The sequence below is a fragment of the Enoplosus armatus genome, chromosome 4 (assembly GCF_043641665.1).
Source record: "Enoplosus armatus isolate fEnoArm2 chromosome 4, fEnoArm2.hap1, whole genome shotgun sequence".
NCBI classification, from domain to species: domain Eukaryota; kingdom Metazoa; phylum Chordata; class Actinopteri; order Centrarchiformes; family Enoplosidae; genus Enoplosus; species Enoplosus armatus.
The window spans coordinates 23,956,179-23,982,600 of record NC_092183.1 but is presented as its reverse complement, the minus strand read 5'-3'; the positions used below and the strand labels follow the sequence as shown (position 1 = coordinate 23,982,600).

Here is a 26,422-nt window from a genome sequence, read left to right as displayed (position 1 = left end):
ATGGTAAATATTGAGATGCTATTTAGAAGGCGTGTCGCACAGCCCTGTTTCCAACTCTAACACAGAATCTCTCCCTCTGCTTTTTCATTCTCATTGTCCTGTTTGGCCCCCCCCCGACCTACCTGTTGGTCCTCATCCCGCCTCCTTCTTCCTCTGCCTGTGGTTTCGCCTCTTCTCTTCTTTGTCTCCCCCTCCCTCGTATCCAGCCTTTTACAGCGCAGCCCCACTCACCTCGGCTGGCATCATTCCCATCATGCAGTCGCTGTGCCCAGATGGACAAAGGGATGAATTTGGCTTCCTGCAATACAAGAACTCCACGTGAGTCGATATTGTCTGTTGTTTGGGTGGTGGGGGGTGGGGGGGTTGTTTGTTACATCACTTCTGTGTGAATGCTGAAAAACAGAGAAGGGCTCCAACAAAAAAATTCTTGTATAGTATGTGTAACTAGAAAAGAACCAACAATGACAGGTTTCTTCTTCTGTGCGATTTTGCAAATGTTTTCACTTCAAACCCCCCCCCCCCCCCCCCCCCCCCCCACCCCTTCTGTCAGTGTGACCCAATTGCTGGAGCGGATCAGCGAAGTGGTTGAACAGAATCGACTCTTCATGTCGGACCAGCCCAGCTTGGGTCAAGAGCTGGAGTCCCTGCAGCAGCACCTGGAGAGTCTCAACTCCACCCCTTTACCACCGGACTACAGCTTCAACAACAGCCAAGGTCTGACACACAAGTCACGTTGTGTTGGTGTGACGACTTTCTCCTCCAGGTTCCTGTCGCCTAATGATGAAGTCGTGAGCACAGATGTTTTGGAAGCTCCTGAACACTGTGTGTGTTTGGCTAGGCAAACAGACCTGCGATCTGCTGTGGTACACAGTTGGACAACATTGGTCTAAACCAGTCGTGGTCAGTCCTAGGCTACATTTCTGGTATATTACTGGTGTGCAAGGTTTTGGTACATTTTCGGTGCGGTCAGACTGGCGCAGAAAGTAGTCCATTTACTGTGTCGTTTTAAGCCATGTGTCTTATTCATATTATATCCCCATGTTGGGACTCAGGTTCAGTGAAGGTTTCAAACTGGAATTATGCTTGTTGTGCCTGTAGTTCAGTGATAAACTCGCACATCTAGCAGGCCAGCGGGTGATGACCTGGCGTGTTGTGAGGAAAGGCGCGGACAGGCCACGCCAAGTTTAATGTAATTATAATATACATTTTTTTATTTTTTTATTTAGGAATTAGAGTACAAGTCAACATACTTTGTTGGAATCGCAGAGTCACGTGACTTGGCTTGACTCCCAGCTACTCTGCAGTTCAGTGCATTTGCGCGTCGAGATTTTTCAAGCAGTTCGACATGCATGTCCGCACACTTTCAGCTACCGAGTCCCTTTCAACTATTAAACATGCATTCAGCTTTTTGAATGATCACAGTTTAAGTTCTATGCTTTTACCGGTCATTGAATTGGATTTTCAAAATAAAAGCCGCCGTATGGTGACAGGACCTTACCGGGTGTTACCGTAATGACGTTTTGTGGGGAGTTAAAACTGTGATCTTTTGCTCCTTTTTTAACTTTATTCACACAAATCACACATCTACATGTTTAGCACTGTCATTTCACTGATATGACTGACAGTTTTTGATGATGATGGGTGTTTTCTTTGAGCGGAACTTTTACAGGCCCCATATAAAGTTACACACAGCTGATGTTGGTTTTCCTTTTTCCTTTACTTTCTTTAGTTTTACTGCTTTTTTCAACATTTTTTTTTTACAAAAGCAGTGGAAACCAGTGGTTACATTGCAGTTTATCTTCCGGCTTTTCTAGCAATGGATTTCAGCTTCTTTAGGTAATGCAGTTCAGTTCAGTTTCTGCATTTCCAGCACCACTTTCAAAATCATTTCGGCTGTCGGCATTCACATGCATTTTTTCTGCAGGAAATGCGATTTTCTAGTCGCTCCTTTTGTGCATACTGGCCATGAGACCACTTCCAAACGTGACTCCAATGTAAGAGATGGGGACAAAGTCCACAGTCCTCATTCTCTGTAAAAAAAATAAAATAAATACATGCTTAACTTCTGCCAAAGCAAGGAAACAATGTCCAGAGAAACACAAACTGTAATTTGGGAGATACTCACTCATTTTGTCTTAAGTCAGGCTGTTGAAGCCGTTTATTCATTTCAGCTAAACTTGAGAATGTATTTGATTCAAAGAAATTCGAACTCCATGTGCTGTCGAAGATATTACTCAAAAGAGACAGAAACAAATGAGTTACTATGAATAATCTGCCTGGCACTGTTGTGTGCATGGGAGAAGGTGTTTGTCAATGTGTAGATTGACCACTATTCGAGGTTGTTTGGAAGCTTATCAAAGCTTTTTGTGGTGTGTGTGTGTGTGTGTGTGTTGGATGCAGGCTTCACACTGGCCAGTGTGTTGAAGAACCAGTCTGTTTTCCAGCAGTTCCTGCTCAAGAACCTTTCCCTGTCCAACTCCACAAGCAGCCTGCTGCTCAACACTCCAATCAGCCTCAGAAAGGTAATTCACTTCACTTCACTTCAGGCCATTGGCCATCACGTGTACAATACATGACCATATATATATATATATGTTTGTTTACTTGTCACCCGTTCGTTGCCGTGGAATAATCTGTGCAGCCACAAAATCCCGTAGCATCATCTTTGTCAGAGGAGAGACACAGATGTGTTTCATTCCGCATTCAAGTGTGTCATAAACCATCAAAATGACCCGCAATTGATCACCAACTGCTTTTGTTGAACTGACATAGTTTACGACACAGTGGAGCATTTAGCAGCTAAAGAGCCAGATATTTTTCCTCAGCAGTTGGTGGAGACCAAAGCCAGAGATAAAAGGGAGAGCCACAAACACAACTCCATGTGTTGCTCTGCGTCTACTGGATGTGTACATAGAATATAATTATACCATTGCAGCTTTAAGATGATGATCTTTGTTTGCTCATGGACTTTCTTTCTTGCAGGAACAATGTGTGATTGCAGTTTCTTCAGCCAGTATTCCGTAGTTCAACATGTAGAAGACACATAAACACCCCAGGATCAGGTTTCCATCCCTTCAGGCCTAAAATGTTTCCACTCACAATACTTTACCCCCTTTTTTTATCTACACGTCTCATCAGCTGAATCCAAAAAGTTTTATTTCAGCTCATGTCTTATTATATTTTAAGGCCACAACAGTGAACACCAGGATTTGGATAGTGAGGTTTCTTCCAAGTTTTCTGGCTGTGAAAATGCAACATTTCTTTTTTTTTCCTCCATGATTTTGTTGCTATAACTTTTACACATGAGAGAGAGAGAGCAGGCGAGAGAGTTTGCTCCCATTCTGCATAAAGCGTTTTACTAGGATTTCCTACTAGTAGGTTGCTTATTCATTAGACCCAACATGTTAAATTGCCTTCAGGTTAATGTCATGGGGGTGCACGTCTCAACCTCTGTTGAAATGGACATCCAATTTTGAAAAAAATCATGTGTTCTCCACATTGAAAAAAACATCTTTAAGTAAATGAATACAATTCATTTAGCATCACTAGTAATGTTAGCCCCTCCCCAGATCGTGGGTCCAGGTCTGCATTTACATACATTCATATTTAAAATGCATTTGATTGGTTAGCTAGAGTCAATGTCAGATTTTAAGACAATGCAGTTTCATTGGGTGAAACCAATAAAGGATTTATGTCCATCTCAATAGTCATAGACTGTATATAAAGATGGGGGGGGGTGCAGTCACAGTATCGAGGTCCCGCCCATACACCCACCCCACCCAAACGCAAGCACACCACCGTCAGTGTCAGGTGTCAATCATGACATTTCACCCCGTTTTCAAAGCATCAAATATAACTAATTAAAACCAAACGTATTAGAAAAATGAACACTTGAACAAACATCAGCGTGATAAGAACTACCTGAAATGAGAGAAACCATCTTAGTTTGGCCCATGTATACAGGGCGGGGCTTATGACCTATACTGCAGCTAGCCACCAGGGGGCGATGGAGATGTTTTGGCTTCCGTAATGATGGAAGTTACTGTAGGTTTCGTAAATCAACAGCAAGGATCCTCTCGTCTTAAAATAATCAGTGCAGCAGTAATAGTAGGCTGGTGTCTGATAACGCCTTCATGCGTCTGTCCCAGGAAGAGACAAACATCTACATCCACTACAAACCAAGAGTGATGCGCACAGGAAATGAAAATGCTTATTCACGGTACAAATATTTGTCAGGAGGAGGCTGTTGGACACGATTCTTAGCAGCGTCTTCCATCAGCAACGGCCAGCATTCTGGCCAGAATTCTTGTTACATGTCATACTTATAATGTCCATGTTTGTGTGTGTGTGTGTGTGTGTGTGTGTGTCCTGTAGGTGTACAGCCTTATCTTTGGTACATCTCTCAGAGATGGAGGAGGGGCCCAAAGTTGGATTCATGGGCCCAAAGACACCAGAAGAAAACTCGGGGACAAAGTTCTTCATCTGGAGGTATGCTTGCGCCGGGCTCAGACGGCTCTCTCTGTCTGCTTGTGTAATAATAAACAACACAACCACAAACAGCAGTGATACCATTTCTAATAAATATGTAGTGGAGGGGCCGATTTTGAAATTCATGTGGGGGGCAAATAAAACATGTCTGCAAACCTTTTATATGGAGAAATGTGTCAACCACTCTCACGCAGAATATTTGCTCCTTACATTCAACAATTGTACCTTTCCGAAACCGACATTCCGGAGGGGTTTGCGGAGACGTGAAAGTACACGCCGGCCTCTTTTGGTATTGTTCACACAACTATTTCTGTCACTTCTTGTGTGTACAACAAGCGCAACACTATGAATGTATAAAAGGAGAGAGAGACTGTACCACCAAGTAGGTTAACAAACCAAAAGCAATCCTGTTTAGAAACAGGTGAGGCATTACGCTAAATTGGTTGGACTGTCAAAATCTTCCTTTGAATTTTGGTTTAAGTGCAGGACTGGGCATTCCGCTGGTTTTATGTGTGAAAGTCCATTCACATTTGGTGTTATCATACTCAGGGACAATGATAACAAGCAGGCATCAGAGTGACGGGACCTTTTTAGAAGTTGACATCATCAAATACACTGATTCTGTCTTCCACAGGGGGTCCTCCTCACTGGGGCCATGCTGGAGGCGCTCACCTGTGGGGAGGGCGGCACCTGTGAGCTCGGTAAGATCCTGTCGGTGCCTGAGAGGCAGCGGCCGGTGCTGCAGGCCTATTGCAGCGCGGTGTGCAGCGGAGGGGAGGGCCAAAGGTCCGAGCGCTTCAGGCAGATGAGCCTCGAGCTGAGAGAGCAGATCAACACGCAGAGTGTCGCCGAGAAGGTACGGCAGAAGTCCGGAAAGATTCTGTTTTTTTCATCATGTGGGAGCAAGATATCGTTATGTGCACATCTTGTATGTAGAATAGTATAAAATAAAATGGCTTCCAATAACCGCCGCGGCTTGCCTTGCAGGCATTCAGCCAAATAACTTTCAGAAGTACCGAATCAGTATGAGAATCAATTTTATTGCCAAGTAGGTTTTTCCATACAAGGAATTTTTGCCTTGGTATAATGGGGGCAACAAACAATAAACATAGTGAGTAGAAAATATAAAGAAACATAAAGCAAGCACCACAAGTCAAGAAGCATAGATATAAAATATAAAATTGACAATAAAAATTTGAAAAACAAATATGTACAGGTCGAAGAGCACCGTCGTTGGTCGTGTTTCCACAGGACTTTCAAGCGAGTTTGAAGCGAACTTTTGAAATGTTGCAAAAAGGAAAAGAAATGCGAATAAGACGCGCGTTTCCATTAAACTCGGCTTGCCGCAAAGCGTAGTCCCGTCAGAAGTCGCTGGTGTAGGCTACGCTTTACGCATTGGCTATGATCCAGCCAGTTATCAGGGGAAGATGGCCGTCTAAACCCATCTAAAAGGAGAAAGATGCACCTCAGGAAATCGGGCAAGCTAGTATCGGCCATGTTTCACGCTGTCCGGTGACGGAGATAAATGAATGCGGAATTGCAGCAGAAACAAGCCTGTCAATCATGTTGATTGGACGAAGGCAAAAACCATCATATTTTAAGTTAGGACAGGTCGTTGAAATTCCAGAAGGTACGTTTTCAAGAACACGTTCAATGAATTTAAATGCTGGGCCAGTTCATCCATCCTCTCTCCCTCTCCTCCTCCGCCCTCATCCCACCAGCTTCACCTGGAGCAGGCCGACTCCTTGGTTCCTCTCTCTCAGTCCCACCTCGGGGCCCTGTTGAAGGACCTGGTCGACGTGGAGAGGCTTCTCAAGGACGTGGACCTGCTCTCTGGCCTGGCCCGCCTGCTGCCCAAAGGAGCCTGTAGCGGTCGCACTCCGGCCTCCCCCGCAAACACGACCTGGCCCCTCAACGCCACCACCTGGGGCCCCAACACGACTGACATCCCCGGAGAGGAGGGGGAGGACGAGGCAGAGGGGGGTGAAGAGGCAGGAGGCGGGAAGGAGAAAGAGGAGGCAGAGAACCCTCATTCTCAGTTCTCGGCGTTTGTACAACTGTGGGCCGGGCTGCAGCCCATTCTGTGTGGCAATAACAGGTGGGTGAGAGCAGAGAGGCGATGAAGGCCTTAAATGACGATGATGATAGACAGATAGAAGTAGAGAGAGATGTCCACGTGAACGACATTTTTTTTTCTCGTGTGTGTTGTGGAGAAAATGAAGTGAAACACAAATTTGAAAGGGACGTCTTCGTCGCCGTGACGATCATTCCCGTCCAAAAGAATGAAATCGCACTCATCTTATTATAAAAAAAGACAAAAAACCCCCACAAGCAGTCAGATGGCTCGACATGTGCGACGTGAAATGGTTCACTTGTCGCAGTAGTGATCACTTATTTCGGTCCTCGTTGACAGTTTTTCATAATGAATACGCGCACGAATGACTGATTATCAGCAAGGCGTGAAATTATGAGGACATTCAAAAAGGAAGGAAAAAAACAAAATGGAATAAATCAACGATTACATCAATAGATAAACAAAACGAAAAAAGTTGAGCTAATAGCTATAGCTGTAGGCTTATTATATACCTACCCTTTTTACATAACATATTCTAATAGGCAACACTTTCACTGCTATATTTAAGTTATTAAAAACACACAGAACAATGATCATACCTCGGTTTTATATTTGTTTACCGCCTTATCTTTAAAGCCCCTTCAGCTTGCAAAGTGAACTATTCCACACGTTTACCCCTTTGACAGATACACATCTATTTTTTTCAGATTCGTCCTTACCCTTGTTGTTTTGTTTTTTTTTAAACATACCTACATTCGCAAATAACCTCCGACTACAGTTAGGAAGTAAATCGTGTTTTTTTTCTTTGTACATTACCTGTGCAATTCTAAGATCAGCCACATCACTGAATTTCAAAGCACGTCATTTGGTAAATAGTGCGTTGGTTGGTTCACAATAATCTTGATTTATTCACAGTTCGCATGGCGACAGGCCCACAGAGAACTGTCACGCAAATGCCCGGTTCCCGATCGATCAATCAATCAAACTTTATTCGTATAGAACCTTACATACGGGTTAGTGCTTTACAGGTGACTGACAAGCTGATAATAAGACGGTACAAATGTGAACAGTTGCACACACAAGACATAAAAACAATAAAATAAAAAAAACACAAAGATTTTAGAGCATGAATACAATGAAATACATGATTAAAGAAAATAAATAGTTGCCATAAGACATTCGAATGAACAGCCAGGCTGAAGAGGTGGGTTTGAAGTTTTCATTTGAAGACATCAACCCTCGCTAAAGGTTTTTGCCCTGCTCAGAGGACCTGATGGGCCGTCCCGGGTTTCATACATCCCCAAGCGCTGTCGGACAAATGGGCTGGTGGAAGACCATGGAAGGCCCGGAAAGGCAAAGAATTTTGAAATCAGTACGAAGACAATTTGAACGGATTCATGATGGATTAATAGTCTAGCCTACTAGAGAATGGCCGCACTTAAGCTATGTTTTTGTTTGGTTTTTTTGGGGGGGTTTAGTCAAACATGACACCCCAAGGTTTCTTCCCTTTTGGCTTGGGGGTAAATCCTTTGAGAACTCTCTCTGAGCCCTAGATCCTAGAACTAAAATATCAGCGTTTCGTCACATCCAGGCACTAATATCTAAAATACATCTAAAATACATCTAAAAAAAGAGCATCAATTGGGCCCTGCGTATAAAGAGATCAAAAAAGTGATTAAGACAACAGATAGAATGATGACTCAAACTGTCCGTCACACTTCCTGCTTCAGCTTTCACCGACTGCATTTACTACATTTTACTTTAGGTTTGACCTGGAAATAGATATACAGAGTTCAGATAACCCGGATAAGCTGTTGGTTTGTTTACAACCAGTCTGGCTGCTCACGTTTCTTGTCCCGTCAAACATTTTAGCAATTAACTCGGCGATTACAATCGATCGAGATGATTAATGCTTAAACTGCAACAAAAAAAAAAAAAAAGCTAAGACCCGGCTTGTAATAAACTGGACTTATCCTCTCACTTGACTGTTGTTGTATGTACTGCATTGACGTGCCAGTGCTTAACAGTGCTCAGTCCTCACTCTCCTTTGCGTTTGTATCACATTTGCATTCCGTGATTAAACGTTCATGAGAGGAATTTCTCGCTACGGGTGCTACGTCCTTGCGGCTGTGTTTGTTAGGTCAACCCTTGGCTCTCGTTGCAGGATCATTGAGCCGGAAGCTTTGAAGCAGGGGAACATGAGCTCTCTGGGATTCACCAGCAAGGAACAGCGGAATCTGGGCCTACTGGTTCACTTGATGACTACGAACCCCAAGATCCTGTACTCCCCCATCGGCTCCCAGGTGGATAAAGTGATTCAGAAGGCAAGTAGAAAGCGCTCATCTTTGGTGGGGGTGTACGAGCGGAGTAGTTCACAATATTTCAGCACATAATTCAGCACAATGATGTAGTGACATCCACCCATCATCAACCAGTCCTCAACTTTTACAGGCACAGAGCTAAGATTCAATAATTAGCTAGCTAGCAACAGCATGGTACGCCGGTTAGGACCTGCCCACTTTTCAACCTTCAAATCAAATTTCCTTCCCGGCGTTACGTCACCATGCGGACGTCAGATACTCTCAAAATGCCGCTTCATCTCGAATTTAAACCTGCTTCAAATGATTCGTTTCGCACCACTTGGGGGCAGTAGAACAAGCTGAAAACACAACATCTGACTTATAACCACCTTATAAAGTTGGTTACTTTGTTTAACGTTTTGCTCCCAGGCTAACGAGACGTTTGCATTCGTCGGGAATGTGACGCACTACACCCGGGTGTGGCTCAACATCTCCGCCCAGCTCAGGACTTTTCTGGAGGAGGGCCGGCTGCACAACCACCTGGTGTGGTTACAGCAGGTAGACTCACGCACACACGCCATCTTTTGACACATTATTGATGATAACAGTGCAATCAGGATGCGACGACATCATCTGTGGGAAGACACGCTTCACTCTGAGAGCCTCAGTCACGTTCACAAACACGTTAGGCTTCCATTCGTCCTTTTTCCTCCCTCTCCAGCTGTCCTCGGAGCTGCAGCAGCACCCAGAGTTGCTGAACGGTACAGACAGTGAGCTGATGCAGGGTCTGGTGGGGGGAAACTACAGCCTTCCTAACACCTCCACCCTGCTGGAGCAGCTGGACACCATAGACAACGCCGCGTGCGGCTGGACGCACTTCATGTCTAAGGTTGGTGGCTCCCGATGAACTGGTGTGATGGCTGATCTTTAGTACATTTAATCGTCAAAACGGCCGAGCTGGACGTTCAAATAAAAGAGTTATCAGGAATTCATCTATTGATCTAACAATAAAATACTGTTGACCAAGGTCATGACATTCTCATTCATTTGTTGACTGGATATCTGTAGAATGTTAGAATGTTGGATATTCATACTAAACGCTGCCAAAAGTTGCCAAACAATGAGGTAAACGTATGTAAAAGTAAGCTCAGGCTTCAGACTGCTCTGAACGCTCCGTTTCAGTTTTTTTTAAACCGCCGTGTCTATCTGATGTCAGACAGGCCCGGATGTCCTTATATGGTATCTCTGCTCCAGGCACAGACCAGATGTTTACGTTTATGTCAGCGTTGCTTAGTAACGTTTAAGGTTTGCAGTTTACCGTTGGAAATTCTTCCAAAGATTTCCGGAACTTGGCCAGGCCAATCAGAAGAAAGTGGGCTTTTAGGGAGGGGGGCCTTAAAGAGACAGGAGCTCAAACGGCTTGTTTCAGACAGAGGGTGAACTGAGGGGCTGCATGAAGGGCCAGGAGGAGATAAATCAGGACTTTTTTTGAACTGTGAATCATGCAAAGCTGCTCTAGTGGAGTCACAAAATGAAAACACAGAGCTGGAAATGAGCATAATATGTATCTATAATATTTTCTTTCTTGAATCCATTCCTGCTTTGGAACATTTATGTGCGTCTTTGTCCCTGTGCTTCCAGGTCAGTGTGGATGTCTTCAAGGGCTTTCCTGACGAAGACAGCATTGTCAACTACACCCTGAACCAGGCCTACCAGGACAACGTGTCTGTGTTTGCCAGTGAGTCCTCTGTGTCAGGTTGTTGCTTGTAAAAAGTGCTTTTTAATTCAACTTTTTAGTGCACAGGCATATTATATACAAAAAAACATATCAGAAAATGAAGAAAAAATAAGTCAAATAAGGAGGAGGAGGAGGGTGGTCTGGGGGTGGGGGGTCGAAGAGTTGTGTTGTTGTTTGGTTGAAGCAGCTTCTACATTTCGGTGAGGGTGTTGCGGGGGGCGATCCTACAGCTCACAAACGTATTTTACACTTGGAAAGGTGAAAGGAACACGAAACGTCAGTACAAAAAAGGTCACTATTCCATTAAAACCAAATTTAGGGGATCCTAATCCTCAGTTAAAAAAATCTACCGCTTGTATTCATTTGATACAAATTCCGAATTGTATACAGTCGGAATTCTCCTCCCCTCCCGCTATCTACGTGTTACCATTTTGCACCGTCGCTGCATCCTTTTCTCAGCGCCGCCCAAGACGATTGTGATTGGTTTAAGGAAATACGAACAAACCAGAGTGTTTTTTCCTCTGAGCTTGAGCCAGACTTTCCTCCGAAGTGATCCAAACACCTATTTTCTAACACTAAAGTCGATATAAAAATGGTGGAGGAGTAAAAGCATGAGGTCTTTCAAGGTGTCATTTATCGCCTATATACATTTTCAATAGAAATAAATCTGTGTTTAATATGCTTGTAACACAGAAATGTCAGCAAAGCCAAGAAGCACCTTACAGTATATTTTACAGTCTACTTTAACCAAGTTAAGATGAAGAAAACAAAACTAATGTGGCTGCTGAAGAATCGACTACTCTAAAATACGGTGGACGTCTGAACAGCAAGTGAGCCACAACGGAGTTGCGAGACGCAAAACATGCGCAAGTAGTAGTAAACAAGTAAAAAGAGAATTCACTGTGTAAGATAGAGTCAGTATAGCGAGAACAGACCTGAATTAAAGGCAAAGAAGCTGCTGCTTGGGCCCCCGGGACACTACTGACCAGATGTTCTCTATCTTCAGGTGTCATTTTCCAGACGAACAAAGATGGCTCCCTGCCACCCCACGTTATGTACAAAATTAGGCAGAACTCCAGCTTTACAGAGAAGACCAATGAAATCAGGCGGGCCTACTGGCGTCCCGGGCCCAACACTGGGGGGAAATTCTACTTCCTGTACGGTTTTGTGTGGATCCAAGGTAAGTGACCGGAACGCAGTGCTCCTTGGGTGCTGGACATATATTCACGGCGCATACTTTAATAAGGATTTGATGCATCATTTACGTGCTTATGTGTGATTTGTTGCACTCCTGCCATGGTAGGAGAAAAACCGTGGACTGCAGATGGCAACAGCCTGTGCTATAAATCATGACCCAGACACAGGTCCACAGGGGAGCCAAGACTGTGGTGTCAAATGCATTGTTTTGTTTCTTTTACTGAGAAAGAGATTTATTGTGGTAAAGGGCGCACCTGTGAAGACGCCAACGCAAGCGGAGAGCAGGGAAGCTGCTTACCCGACACAGAAAGCCGATCCACGAGGATTGCATCTGAACTTGCCGGGACTCAATCTGAGGAGGGTGGCCCAGAGACTTCATATTTAAAGCTGGGGTGGGGCAGTTTTATTTTGGCATCATTGGGCAAAAGATACATAACAACTAGACTTCTGCACCTCCTCATGGCTCTGTTTTTAGGCTTCAGAGAATCTAGCCCGTGACGGGAGATTTTGGCCAATCACGGGTCGTTTCAGGGAGAGGGCGTTCCTACTGGCTGTTAACCCTAACCTCTACGAACGCAGATGCGCGTGCATGGTCGATCAGAAGGAAGAGTTGGCATGGCAATTGAAGGTAACTTTATAGCTACGTAAAAGCAACCAGTCGACCCGACGAGCTCCTGGGCCGGCTCGCTGGCGGTTTCCTGGAGTCAGGATCAAGCTTGTCCAATGGGCGGGGCGTAGAACAGAGAGGGGGAGAGCTGGATTTCCTTTGCGCCTATTCCAGAAAACTGCCTCCCCCAGCTTTAAGTCTGAATTACAGGGTTCGGGTTGGGTTTGACAGATGTGGTGATAATACCTCATAATTAAGGCAGCGCCAAAAAGCATGTAGCACAAGCCTGAATACAAATCGGTACGAAATGAAATGGAAGGATGACCCTCAACGTCGGCCATCAGAAATAATCAATATTTATTTTCAAATAAGGGGGCACCACCCTTGAAACAGGGAAAATGATGGCCAATGAATTAATTCTAAAGATTACGTCTAAAGATTGTTACGGAGTTCTTGACTCGTGTACAGCGAGGATGTTTTTTAGAGAAAGGGGTAGGCTGGGACCCCTGGGCTATATAGGAGCATGCACAACCAGTCTGTCTTCAGTTCGGGGTTTATCTCTTGCTGAAGAATAAACTCTATTGCAATGAACTCTCATTGAATCTCCAGTGCTTTCTTTTGAACCCGTTGAGACTCCAGCAGCTATACAGTCGTGTTGGTGAAGAGGTCCAGACTTATGCTCTGGCCCTGACCTGGACTTCTGACCTGACTGTTTGGCTAGCTAGCCAAGGTTGCCACGGTAACATTAGCTTGTGATAGTTGGAAGCGTGTCCGACGGCACTCTACGTACAATGAGGGTTAAAGAACACTGATCTCAGACCTGCTGTTTAAATATAGTGCGTTAACGTTTTAACCAACATATGTTGGTGATCCCCCACTCATATGGTCTTACTGCAAGCTAGATTTAGCATTGCAAAGTCAGCTCCTTTTTGTTTTCGTATGGGTTCTTGATGGAGTGAGTCTGAATCGGCCCAAGTCCTGGATTGTGGGAGTATTGGCAGTCATCACATTGGTCCTGTCGTAAAATGAGCAAAGTTGTCACTGAACTTTAGCGTCCACTAGCGTCCTCTGAACAGTTGCCTATTTTACAGCAGACATTGTAGGACATTATCATTCATTAGGAGTTGTGTTAGTGTCCACTTAGTCTCTAGTTCTGGTATACGCTCTGGCCTATTTGGCAACTTTGGCTCAAAACTTAATATCCGACATTGTAACATTACTTATATGACAGAAAATAAGGAAAAGCATAACAGGTCCTCTTTAAAAAGAGGAATATAGCATTTTAATTCAACTTTGTACAAGATTAAATACACCCCACTGGTTAGAAACTAATAGTAAGGGGGGGTGTTGGGAAGCCTGGCCAGAGTGGCGAAGGAAGGTGGTAGGAGGCAGGAGGAAAAGTTTCAATGTACCTCTGTGACAAATCAAAATCATCCAAAATTCAGTAAACGACATATTTTGGATCTGTGGAAAGACTGTCAAGACGAGAGAGATTTTTGTTACCTCTCTCTTCTCTCTCACACTCTCCTCCAGATATGTTAGAAAGGGCCATCATCAACATGTTCGTGGGCCACGACGTGGTCGAGCCTGGCAACTACGTCCAGATGTTCCCCTACCCATGCTACACCAGAGACGAGTAAGAAACGGGCCTTTGTCATGTTCTCTGTTTTTTGTGGCTGTGTTTAGGTGATGAAGTTGAGCTACGATGGTCACAAGTAATCGTTAGGTAGAGATGGAATAAACATGTTCGTCATATGTTTTTATATGCAATTTGAAACATCTTTCACCTCATTCCCCGTGTTGTTGTTGTTGTTGTTCTTTTCTTTCAGTTTTCTGTTTGTGATTGAGCACATGATGCCTCTGTGCATGGTGATCTCCTGGGTTTACTCAGTAGCCATGATGATTCAGCACATCGTGGCCGAGAAGGAGCACCGGCTCAAAGAGGTTCGACAGCATGGATCATTTGTCTGCCACCAGTCTGGGGGTCAGCCTTCTAAATCTATTGTCTGGCCTACAATGGTCCCTCCCTGACCACAGCTAGTATGTTGTGCATTATCATTACTGTTACTCCCAAAAAGTAGTCGAATAGTCGCTTAATCACGGGAGATATATCTAGATATATATTAAGAAAAGAGTTCAAATGCAGTGCTGCTGTTTTATAATTCTTAAGTAGACCTTATATTAAAGGAGTACTCCACTAAGGTTGAGTTTACTTGACTTTTTTTTTTATTGGTGGAATGTGACACAACAAACATTTGACATAGAAGGTCACTTCGACAAGTGGAGAACAGAACAGCCCAACAGGGAGGCAGACAGGGTGGCAGACAGGGTTCCATCTCTGTTTTATTTTTCATTCACCGTCCCTTTTTTTTAGGGACTTGGCTATTTGAAGATGGCACCATTTTAGGTGCACCCCAGTCCATATTAGGGGGAAGCTGGCCTGTTACTGGTCTACCTTCTTCTTTTCCACCTTAGCCTGCCCCCAGACCACCGTGCTGCCTGTATCAGTGAAGCATTTAGCAGGCTCGGAGGATCTAATCGAGAGGCACTGTCATTATCAAGTTGCTTCATGGGAAGCGTAGGATCCAGTGTTATTGTAACTCGGACCCATGCTAGGGATTAAAAGTCAGGATATCTCTGCCTCTGTTGCACAAATATTTACCATTCTTTCATAAATGTGTCTTTTACAAGTCCCCCGACTTTGTGTAAGTGTGATACTAAATGGCTGGAGCGCCCCTTTAAGTCACATTCTTTTTGTCTGTGTATCAAAACATAGAAATTAAAAAAATGTCCTTACCACCAATGGGGGGGTACAGGACAAAGTTGTTACAAATTCTGCCATGTGACTATCACGCTACTTCTTCAGGTGATGAAGATGATGGGTCTGAACAACGCTGTCCACTGGGTGGCTTGGTTCATCACCGGCTTTGTCCAGCTGTCCATCTCCGTCACCGCTCTGACGGCCATCTTGAAGTACGGCCGGGTGTTGCTCCACAGCGACCCGTTCATCATCTGGCTCTTCCTCACCATCTATGCCGTGGCCACCATCATGTTCTGGTGAGATTTCCCAGCCGTGAATGAATCCCTTACTTCTCAAGAGGTGTCAGTCAACTATTTGTAAAATTCAGACACATTCGCGTAAGGAAACACCAGCGCACGCATACATACTGAAAACCAGGAAGTCAGGAAGCAGCATCTTGCGTCACCAATATAGTTAAAGGGGACCTCTTATGCTTTTTCTTATTTTCTGTCATATATATAATGTTACAGTGTCGGATATTCATACCAAACGTGTCCAAAGTTGCCAAATAATGAGGTATGTAAAAGTAATCTCAGGCTTCAGACTGCTCTGAACGCTTTGAAGTTTTTTTTAAATTATATGGTATCTCTGCTCCAGGCAGAGACCAGATGTTTATGTTTATGTCAGCGTTGCTTAGTAACGTTCTTCCCAAGACTTCCCGGAACTTGGCCGGGCCAATCAGAAGAAAGTGGGCTTTTAGGGAGGGGGGCCTTAAAGAGACAGGAGCTCAAACGGACTTTTTTTTTAACTGTGAATCATGCAAAGCTGCTCTAGTGGAATCACAAAATGAAAACACAGAGCTGGAAATGAGCATAAGAGGTCCCCTTTAAAATAGAAGCGCATGTGTTCCGTCACACGCTCGCTCGTGAGAGGGACAACCCAAAAAAATGCGTCTGAAATGCCCTGCTTGTAGAAATCCATGAGCCAGAAACCAGGCTACTACAGCACAGGTAAACCTGTGTAACTTGATATCCCATGTGAGTTCCCTTTTGTTTTCCAGTTTTTTGGTGTCAGTAATCTACTCGAAGGCCAAGCTGGCTTCAGCCTGTGGAGGAATCATCTACTTCCTCAGCTACGTGCCCTACATGTATGTGGCCATTAGGGAGGAGGTGGCCCATGATAAGATCACTGCCTTTGAGAAGTGCATCGCTGTAAGGCCTTTTCTCTTTTTTTTCCCTCACGTTTTTCCCTTTGAATCTAATTACATTTGGGATCTGTTTGTGAAATGTGCTCCTCGTCTTGTTACTGTGAAGGATGACTTCAATAGTCCAGACAATGCTAAGGTGAATACATTCTTGCGTCACCTGTCTCCCCCAGTCTCTGATGTCCACCACAGCCTTCGGCCTGGGCTCCAAGTATTTTGCGTTGTATGAGGTAGCAGGTGTTGGCATCCAGTGGCGAACCATCAGCCAGTCACCGGTAGAAGGCGATGACTTCAACCTGGGTCTGTCCATGATGATGCTCATCATCGATGCCGGCGTGTATGGTGTGCTCACCTGGTACATAGAGGCCGTGCATCCAGGTAGGAAATCATTGCATTGAAATCTTTTTTAACATATATGTTTTTTTCAGATAGATTAGATTACGTGTGTTTTCCCCTCTCTTATAGGAATGTACGGGCTGCCCCGCCCATGGTACTTCCCCTTGCAGAGGTCCTATTGGTCAGGCAGTGGGCGCGTTGAGACCTGGGATTGGCCGTGGTGTGGCGGCGGGGCTGCCAGGCTCAGTGTGATGGAGGAGGATCAGGCTTGCGCAATGGACCAGCGGAGATCTGGTACAGACAAATGATCATTTGGGGCCGGAAATGTGTTTATTTGCTTTCTCTCTGAGAGTTCCATAACTGTGTCTGTGCGGCAAATATGAAGCTACAACCAGCAGCCGATTAGCTTAGCTTAGCACAACAATGGAAACAGGGAAACACTGGACAATCCACACATCTTTTGTCACCACATTTTGCACTGGCATCTTGACAGCAACAGAACATAACCACTGTGAAGCATAGGTAAAGAAATGTCTATTTACTGTATATATACATATATATCTATATAGTACCAAAGCAAACCCCCAAGACTTACCTAACCTACCCTAACCTTGAGTTACATGTCAATGAGAATATATCTATACATAATATCACTCTATCTTGACCAGGTGACGCAAAGGACACCCTTAGGTTGGACGAGGGTATTACATAATGGGGTCCACCAACGACGGACATTTCCTCCCCACATGGAGACACTATGAACTAACTTATTACTTTCTCCAGTCAATTGCAGCACTAGCATCGTGACAACTTTGGATAGCATCTGTCATCATGCTGGGCAACACCAAAAAAATGCGCGGATGTAAACACAACAAGGCGACTTACTTACTTTTCCGTCATTGACTCATTCATTACTCGAATATCACAAACTGGATCACGCAGGAAGAAATGGGGATGTTCATCGTATCGGGCAAGGGGATCGAAACTATAACGTGGCACTCACTCCGTTCCACAAGCAATGGAAAATACATAGGTCGTCTCCTATACCGAGAGAACGCACCATTGTTTCAGGGTGGAGGCCTAAAAGAGGCGTACGCCACTTCCCACGCAAAAGTTGCCACCTACGAAAAGATACTTGACAGGAGAACGTGCGCACCCGTACGCAAAAACTCCGACAACATTTTGGAGACGGGAATTTGGCGACAGCAGACAGTGAGGGGGCGAATTGAAGCCAGATCGCATAATGACGCCTCTCACACATTCAATTTCACTTAGTATCAAACGTTAATTATAGCTCCACGTCATGAGAAACACTCCAACCAGCAGTGTTGTTTGTACTTGTAGCCTGTAGTGGGCCATAACTATTCCATAAACACCTTTCACTTTGAAAAGACATAAGCCAACTCAAATCACACAGTTTTATACGTTAGATTTTCTTCAAAATGGATCCTACCAGAACCAGAACTTATCTGCATGGAGAGATGGCACGAGAGTTTAAAGAGAAAATACGTGGGGTTTTTTTTTTTGTGGTAATTTGGGTGAATCAAAATTTGAATGAGAATTTTGTGTATGAACCTGACCACAGACACCTCATACTATAGCTATCATTATTAATGAATAAATGGTGTTTAAATGGAGTGACCGAGGATCTTAGGGGATTGACCCCATAATCTGTGTTCCGTTTTTGACCTTTCTGAATATTTCGAACAGCTCGTGACTGCGTCTGCTCAGTGTTTACTCCAAATCTGAAATATGCTTGCTGGAATCCCCATAAGTGAACATTAGGTCATGGAATCAGTTCAGTTAGTCAATCAGAAGTTGTAGTTTGGCTGTGTTGACCGAACGACTAACTGTGCGCTGACTGCACACCTTTTGTACACCACTTATTTCTCCCTTTCTCATCATAACCCCAGAGGAGATGCAGGGCATAGAGGAGGAGCCGAGCCACCTGCCGCTGGTGGTGTGCATAGACAAACTGACCAAGGTGTACAAGACCGGCAGCAAACTCGCCCTCAACAAACTGAGCCTCAACCTCCATGAAAACCAGGTGGTCTCCTTCCTGGGACACAACGGTGCTGGCAAGACCACAACCATGTGAGGGGTAGTATTAGTATTAGTAGTGTGTGTACAATAATCGCACCTGTACACTTTTTTTCACAGAGTTTTGGCATGAACGGAAGTCATATTTAAACCCTCCGAGGATGTCCCAGTGGTGAATCTAATGGGTTAATCAAGGAGACCCATTCATGCCAAAAACATCAAATAAGCCGCATGGGGTCCGTGACTCTAACTACCTACACCGTCTATCTCCTAGGTCCATCCTGACTGGCTTGTTCCCGCCCACTTCTGGCTCTGCCACCATATATGGTCACGACATCCGCACGGAGATGGAGCGCATTCGCCAGAACCTGGGCATGTGTCCGCAGCACAACGTCCTGTTTGACAAGCTGAGTGTGGAGGAGCACCTGTGGTTCTACTCCAGGCTCAAAGGCATGGCTGAAGAAGACATACGCAAGGAGATGGACAAGTCAGTACAGATCTACCGCGTTTGAGTTTAGTTTGGTTCATGGAAACTGATTCTTTGCCCGTGGCGATCAGACAGATACAGTAAAACAAACAAAGACAAAGGTCGAAATGAATAGCTCCATCTGTTCTGGCAGGTTTGTAAGATCTTCAGGTATGCCTAGCATTAAAAAAAGTACCTTTGACTCATTGGCAACTGCTCATATTCACTAGAAAGAGGATTTAATTCCATCACTGAGAATTGTACAACAGCGTAATACTCTATTATCTCCGACCTGCAATCTTAAGACACTCACTTATTACTTCATTCGCTTTGTTTTTAATTGGCTACGGACAATACAAAATACGCACAAATATGTAAATGACACCTGTGTTTGGGTCCTATGACAGTATGACTAGGTATTTATTCGGTAAATTCTCAATTAGAGGCCTGGGGCCTTTATTTGGAACATGTTCCCCCGTTAATACACTCAAAGCATAAGACTTCCTCCATGTGCACCTGTTTTCTTGATAAATTATGGCGTACATTTACGAACACTAGTGTGGCATCAGCACAACAACAGAGTTGTGGCACACTCGCCACTCTGCTACTCTCAGTTTCTCTTCCCTAAAAACAATTTCTGTTTTTTTTTCATTCACTAATTATTTCCAGTCGCTTCCACCCAACACTTCCTACACAGATGTTTCCGGCAGCTCAATGGGCATAATCCTTCCCTTTCCCGGGAGGCTCTTATTGTGAAACACCCGCAGGAAATGTGCGTTATACTGAATTGATTGCGTTAACTGTTACAGTGCAGATAATAGGTACTATAGCCAGTGTATAGCTTATAATATAGACACTGATATGGATAGTTGAATCAGCTCTACAGCAAGTAATAAATTGTGTGTGTGTGTGTGTGTGTGTGTGTGTGTGTGTGTGTGTGTGTGTGTGTGTGTGCCCAGGATGATAGTTGATCTGGAGTTATCCAACAAGCGCCATAGCTTGGTGCAGACTCTGTCCGGCGGGATGAAGAGGAAGCTGTCGGTTGCCATCGCCTTCGTTGGCGGCTCCAGGGCCGTCATCCTGGACGAGCCCACGGCCGGGGTGGACCCCTACGCTCGCAGGGCCATCTGGGATCTCATCCTCAAGTACAAACAGGGTGAGTGGGGGCTCATTGCCCTCCAGAGTAGTTTTGAAGAACATCATTATTGTTGCAGATACACCTCCTTGCCTCGTCTCAGTGTGTGCTGTACCTCTGCCCCAGGCCGCACAATTCTGCTGTCCACCCACCACATGGATGAGGCGGACCTTCTGGGGGATCGCATCGCCATCATTTCACACGGGAAACTCAAGTGCTGCGGCTCGCCGCTCTTTCTGAAGAGCAGCTACGGCGACGGATACAAATTGACGCTGGTCAAAAAGCAGAGCGAAGGCCGAGGTGTGTGTGTACGAACGCGTGCGAGTGTGTGTGGTTGTAAATGGCTCCTGTTTTCAGGTGTTTTCAATTTGCCCACCTGACAGATTCACAGTAACATTGATGGTAGGAACCTAGACCTAAGATTTTGTTTTACTTAGTTTTATTTGAGATGACTGTTTTTGCCACCAGGGTTCCTTCAAGCCTCAGGTCAGTGGTTCCCAACCCTATTTTACCCCTGTATATACACTGATGACCCCCACCCACACACAATTTTTCTACATTTTGGTGAATCTGCTCAACGTGAAAAGTCAGCCTGCGACCTGGATGACTTTTGATAGTGACGGAAAAAGTCTAAATGTGATTTTTTTACGAGGCAAGATCTTTGTCACAAGGAGAACCTGCCTTCTTTTATTTCCGAGCACGTAGATGTTTATCCTCAGTGGACGTCAGAGGGTCTCCGCATTCCAATTTGACTATGAGAACAAAAACGTACATCAACACTTTTGTACTTGTGTTTGTTGTTTGTGCGATGAAGCTCTCTTGTGGGACTCTCTGGGTGGCACGCCTTCTTGTTTAACGCTGGGCAAATAACTGTGTGCTCCAGGCCAGGGCAGCCAGCCGCAGCCTCCTTCGTCCCTTTCTCCGCCCTCCTCCCTGTCGCCGTGCTCGGAGGCCCGGGTCACCCAGTTCATTCGCCAGTTCGTGGCGACCTGCCTGCTGGTGTCTGACTCCAACACGGAGCTGTCCTACGTCCTGCCCTCCCAGGCCGTCAAGAAGGGCTGCTTCGAGAGGCTCTTCCAGGTAGAGTGTGCTCGGGCATATTCATATTCATATTCATTTCTTACCAGCCTGATTTGTGGAGATCACAAAGTGTCCAAAGACACCAAATCCTGTCAGGCTGCAACTTGGGGAAAATCTGAATGTGGTGATTTTAAATTTTATTGAATGGTGCATCCATAAAAAAACAAACGGCCAGAGAGGTTGTGTGTGTGATGCCCCTTTTGAAACATGATGTGCAAAACACAGAGTTAAGGTTTATGGTCCCCCCTGCCCCCCCCAACATATGAACAAAATATAAAAGCCATATTGCCCAGCCCTGTAGTGTTATTGGTACACTGTCCAATTTTTGTTATTGTGCCTGCCTCCAGGCTTTGGAGCACAACTTGGACAGCCTGGCCCTGACCAGCTTCGGGGTGATGGACACCACCCTGGAGGAAGTCTTCCTCAAAGTGTCTGAAGAGGACCAGTCTCTGGAGAACAGCGACGCCGGTGAGACCACGTTTTTAGCTTTCATAAAGTAGTGCACTGTCGGAGTAAAAGTTCTTGTGTTTTTGTTTTTAACTCATTCTTTGGCTCCAGGCTGAGATGATAATCTTCTCCCTCTCTCTCTCTCTCTCTCTCTCTCTCTCTCTCGGGCAGACATGAAGGGTTCCCCAGGGGGCAGCTCAGTGGGGAAAACCTCAGTGGGTTCAGCAGGCCTGGGGTGGCCACAGGGTGAGACCGGGCCTTCAGTGGAGAGCGAGAAGCCGGAGGTGGAGCTGAGCAACCTGGTGATGTGCTCCAGGCTGAGCCAGAGCCAGTCCTCCCTGAAGTCCTCCTCGTCCATCGGCTCGGTGAGGGGGGATGAGGGGGGACTCTACGCGGACTTCTACGGAGACTACTGTCCGCTCTTCGACGGCCAAGGGTCCGACTCGGCCAGCCTGAGGGGTAAGACAGCGAGACGGCCGAAAATGTGCCACATCACATTTTGCATACATGTGTTTCCTTTATGCTTTATGCGAGAACAGCTCTTATGAGCATATTTGTTCTGAAGTGGCATGTACAAGCACAGACATTGGAAGGGGGGTTGCTGACGGTGTTGCACCTTTTGCAGCAAATGAACTCCGTAAATAGAACATTGAAATTTAAGAGGCTGAGCTCCCCCCAACAAAATCGCGTCCCGTAACCTTTTAATATTCGGCGGCAGCAGCATCTCCAGCTCAAATCATCTTCCAATGTGTAAGCGCGCAAAGTGATGAAGGAGAACTTGCAGCTGTCAACAATTCTCCAGACCTGCGGTACATGTCCCATTCGGATGGCCTCCGTGCAGCGAGTTTAAATATGTTACTGAAATCAGCTAAAATAAGAAAAGGTAAAAGGTAATGTAAAATACATTTTCATGTTCACCATACAAGTATGATGTACATAAATCACTTTTTATATTTTACTGACATGATTTCTTTGAACATGACGATGGCTGTTGGTTCTAACAGCATCTAACTTCACATATTACACACGCTGTAACCGGGATATATTTTCTCATTTGTTAAGTCCCTTTTAAAGGGGGCCAGTTTTTTTACGGCCAATAACTTGGCTTGTTTACTGTGTTGCTGAACGTCGTCCTGAACGTCCCGCAGAAGCCCATTCAAAAATCTATCTGGCAGCTCAATAAATCGTGGCTTGATGATCTATATATGAAAAAAAAAAAAAAAAAAAAAAAAGGAACGAATAGTCGAATATTCATGAGGAGCAGCTAAATTCGACTCGGCCGACAAAATACTAATTCTACTCTACAGCACAATACATAATTAGGAATTCGGTTAGATGGCCAATTGTCCGACAAAATTCTCAATGTTCAACGTGAGCTCAAACAAAAGCAACTTGAAAATTGAATTGTTCTGTCGGAACACTGGAGTATGCAGATATCTTGTATGTTCTTACAACTTTAAAGCCCCTTGGATTTGTGAGTTCCTCTAATATTTATTATTTTATACTTTCTGTGTATGTGATGAATGCTTTCTGTGACTGAATTGTCTCGTTGCAGCGTTGTAACATATGTTATTATTTCGTCTCAGGTCCTCTGGTAGTAAAATAGATTGTGTGTAACCATAGCGATGAGCAAAATGTTGTAAGCATCGCGCTGCAAAATGTGGCATGTCACGTCTGCAAACTGCTGTTTGCATTCCATTATTAATCCATGTCTCCTTCACCTCCCAGGTGACGCAGAAAAACCCTCGTCCCCAGAGCCGGAGGTCCTGGAGGGGCAGGGCAGCTTCAAGCTGGAGGGTTGGTGGCTGAAGCTAAGCCAGTTCCATGGCCTCATCGTCAAGAGGTTCCACTGCGCCAAGAGGAACACCAAGGGCCTCTTCTCTCAGATCCTCCTACCGGCCTTCTTCGTCTGTGTGGCCATGACCGTGGCTTTATCCGTGCCTGAGATTGGTGAGAACTACTAGTTTTCGTGTGGAGCCGACTGTATTATTCCACCCTATTTGGGTTGATTGCGTTCGCCCAGCTGTAAACCAGCCCCTTACTAGATAGCTGGACTGACAACAAGCTACTGCTCCTGAGGACAAGGATTCAAAAGCACAGATCGCTGCATTCAACCTGCACTCTTTTCAGACAACTCCCGTCCTCTATGCAAGACTCTTACTGTGCTTAGATTATTGCCAGTGGTGGAAGACGTATTCAGAGCCTTTGCTGAAGTAAAAGTAGTAATACCACGCTATAAAGAATACTTAATTACTTATTTATATGTAAGAGTCCTGCTTGTAAAATCCTGTGCAGAAGGACTATCAGCAAAATGTACTTAAAGTAAAGTAAAAGTGAGTAAGGATATTGCTGTAAGCATACTCTTGTTTCCAAAATGGTCTAGAAAGGAATGTCTGTAGCTTGATACAAGACTGAATAAGCCAATTTGCGACACTAGAATTATGAAAAAAAAAGCTTTAAAAACAGGTCTGGCAGATTGTTCTGAAACTAAGGCTAAGTTAAGCACTAAAATAGCTGAGTAAGCAGATTCTGTGCACTGAGCAATGCGTCCGAATTTAACTAGTAACAAAATAACTAGCCTATATATATATTATATATAATGTAGTAAAAAGAATATTTCCCCCCAAAGTGTAGTGGAGTAGATTTTTAAAGAAGTAGAAAAATGAAATGCTAAATTGAAGTACTGTACAAGTAAAGATTGTACTACAGTACAGAACATGAGTGATGGTGGCAGAGCTGCTCATGTTTAGTATTGTTGCTAACAGTAACAGCAAAAGCTCTTTATTTATCAAAGCAGTTGCAAATTTCACATGATTTACATGGTTTCAGATGATTGACATGGTTTCAGATGATTGACATGGTTTCAGATGATTCACATGGTTTCAGATGATATACATGGTTTCAGATGAATGCTTCACCAGCTAGTCCCTAACTGTGTCTGCTGGTTTGGCACTGGGCAGGTAGCGTAAAGAGGATTCATCAGAGCCTCATCACTGAAAACAGCTGCCTGCTGCTAAATTTAGCTGTCGAACTCTCTGAGACTGAACCATACCACTACATCTAAAACCAAAACAGTGAGCTTAAAACCATTTTCTGTGGGTTCGTCACTTGGAGGGCTACCTTTTCACATTACACACATTCGTAGTCATTTAATACGTTGTTAAAATAAAATAAAAATGTTGATTGATAAATTAAAGCATGTGATCAATCATTGGGGTGTTTCTAATGCACAGGGCTTTTGCTTAATGTTGACCGAACTGTTCGTTTATCGCAGGTGGCGCCCTAGGCAATAAAAACATCTTTATTGTCAAACAAATAAAAGGAACACTAACTGGTGGACAAACTTTTCCGTTTTCCGTCTTGTTTTGCAGGAGATTTGCCACCCCTGATCTTGTCCCCATCTCAGTATCACAACTACACCCAGCCGAGAGGCAACTTCATCCCCTACGCCAATGAAGACAGACCCCAGTACAGGTGACACGATGGTTGTTTTACTGTTACATTTCTATGTAGTGCGTTGCCTTTTAGTGCCATTTTTAATCTGATGTATTCACCAGTGGCGTGGCGTGACTATTCCGCGAGGTGGGGCTACTTAAGGTCAGCTTTAAGTCTGATCCTTAGTATAAACTGTAAGGGGTGAAGGGGCTTGGTTTGTCAATCCATTCACATAGATTTCCACATTGACATTTATTTTCTACCATATGACCCTTGGTGGGCTTGACTTCTTCACTCTTGAGTGACCCCTCCCCACACCTAAAGCATTCTTATATGTGCTACATGGAGTCTTGTGACCTCAATCCCCAGCATAGCTAGAACTGAACAGCTTTCAACGCTGAAATAACCTATTATTTAAAGTCATAAAATCATACTACACAGCAGTGGTTTGGTCTTTGTGACTGTCAACAACAATCTAATTGCAGTATCTTTACCCCCCACCCACCCCTCTCAGGAGTAAGCTGTCACCAGACGCCAGCCCGCAGAAGATCATCAACTCCCTCAGTCTGCCCTCGGGCGTGGGTGCCACCTGCATCCTCAAAACCCCTTTCAACAGCACCCTGGACCAGCTGGCCCAGACCCTCAACCCCAGCGCCAACAATTCCAAGACCCTGGCCGCCCGCTACTTTGACTCCATGTGTCTGGACTCCTTCACCCAGGGGGTCCCCCTCTCCAACTTTGTACCCCCACCTCCTTCGCCCGCACCCTCCGATGACCCGGACCCAGGCTTTGAAGATGGACTGTGGAACTTCACGGTCGCCCCTCCAACCACAGTTCAAGGTGAGTCTATCCTGCAACGCTGGTGGCCACTTCCACCACGCCTGTGGCTCAGGAGGTAGACCGGGTTGTCCCCTCCGCTCACCCTCCCCCTTCCAAACCTAACCAGTTTGAGGTACCAAAGGTTCATTTTTTAGGAATGAACATGCAGGGCCAGATACCCTGTTTCCCAGAAGTAGAGCCCGACTGATACTGGATTTTTGGGGCCGATGCAGATAGCGATGTCAGGCATCCAATAACGATAAATCGGCCGATATTCTTTATATATATCCCTGAAGACATATTTTTTTGCAATGAT

At 44.9% G+C, this 26,422-nt stretch overlaps 1 protein-coding gene across 1 annotated transcript in view; it reads left to right on the top strand.

Annotated features, from left to right (window-relative positions):
- The window catches only part of abca2 (ATP-binding cassette, sub-family A (ABC1), member 2), a 55,817-nt gene that overhangs the window by 15,199 nt on the left and 14,196 nt on the right, over positions 1-26,422 (top strand). The window contains exons 3-29 of the mRNA XM_070903893.1: positions 207-318; positions 551-714; positions 2,401-2,522; positions 4,375-4,488; positions 5,123-5,344; positions 6,210-6,586; positions 8,727-8,886; positions 9,292-9,420; positions 9,584-9,751; positions 10,504-10,600; positions 11,607-11,780; positions 13,938-14,040; positions 14,234-14,348; positions 15,271-15,461; positions 16,205-16,355; positions 16,522-16,726; positions 16,814-16,978; positions 18,598-18,778; positions 18,999-19,211; positions 20,150-20,346; positions 20,452-20,627; positions 21,223-21,405; positions 21,753-21,873; positions 22,024-22,311; positions 23,590-23,802; positions 25,224-25,326; positions 25,802-26,127. Coding sequence (XP_070759994.1) covers positions 207-318; positions 551-714; positions 2,401-2,522; positions 4,375-4,488; positions 5,123-5,344; positions 6,210-6,586; positions 8,727-8,886; positions 9,292-9,420; positions 9,584-9,751; positions 10,504-10,600; positions 11,607-11,780; positions 13,938-14,040; positions 14,234-14,348; positions 15,271-15,461; positions 16,205-16,355; positions 16,522-16,726; positions 16,814-16,978; positions 18,598-18,778; positions 18,999-19,211; positions 20,150-20,346; positions 20,452-20,627; positions 21,223-21,405; positions 21,753-21,873; positions 22,024-22,311; positions 23,590-23,802; positions 25,224-25,326; positions 25,802-26,127 — 4,770 coding nt within the window. The remainder of the gene's footprint in view (positions 1-206; positions 319-550; positions 715-2,400; positions 2,523-4,374; positions 4,489-5,122; positions 5,345-6,209; positions 6,587-8,726; positions 8,887-9,291; positions 9,421-9,583; positions 9,752-10,503; positions 10,601-11,606; positions 11,781-13,937; positions 14,041-14,233; positions 14,349-15,270; positions 15,462-16,204; positions 16,356-16,521; positions 16,727-16,813; positions 16,979-18,597; positions 18,779-18,998; positions 19,212-20,149; positions 20,347-20,451; positions 20,628-21,222; positions 21,406-21,752; positions 21,874-22,023; positions 22,312-23,589; positions 23,803-25,223; positions 25,327-25,801; positions 26,128-26,422) is intronic.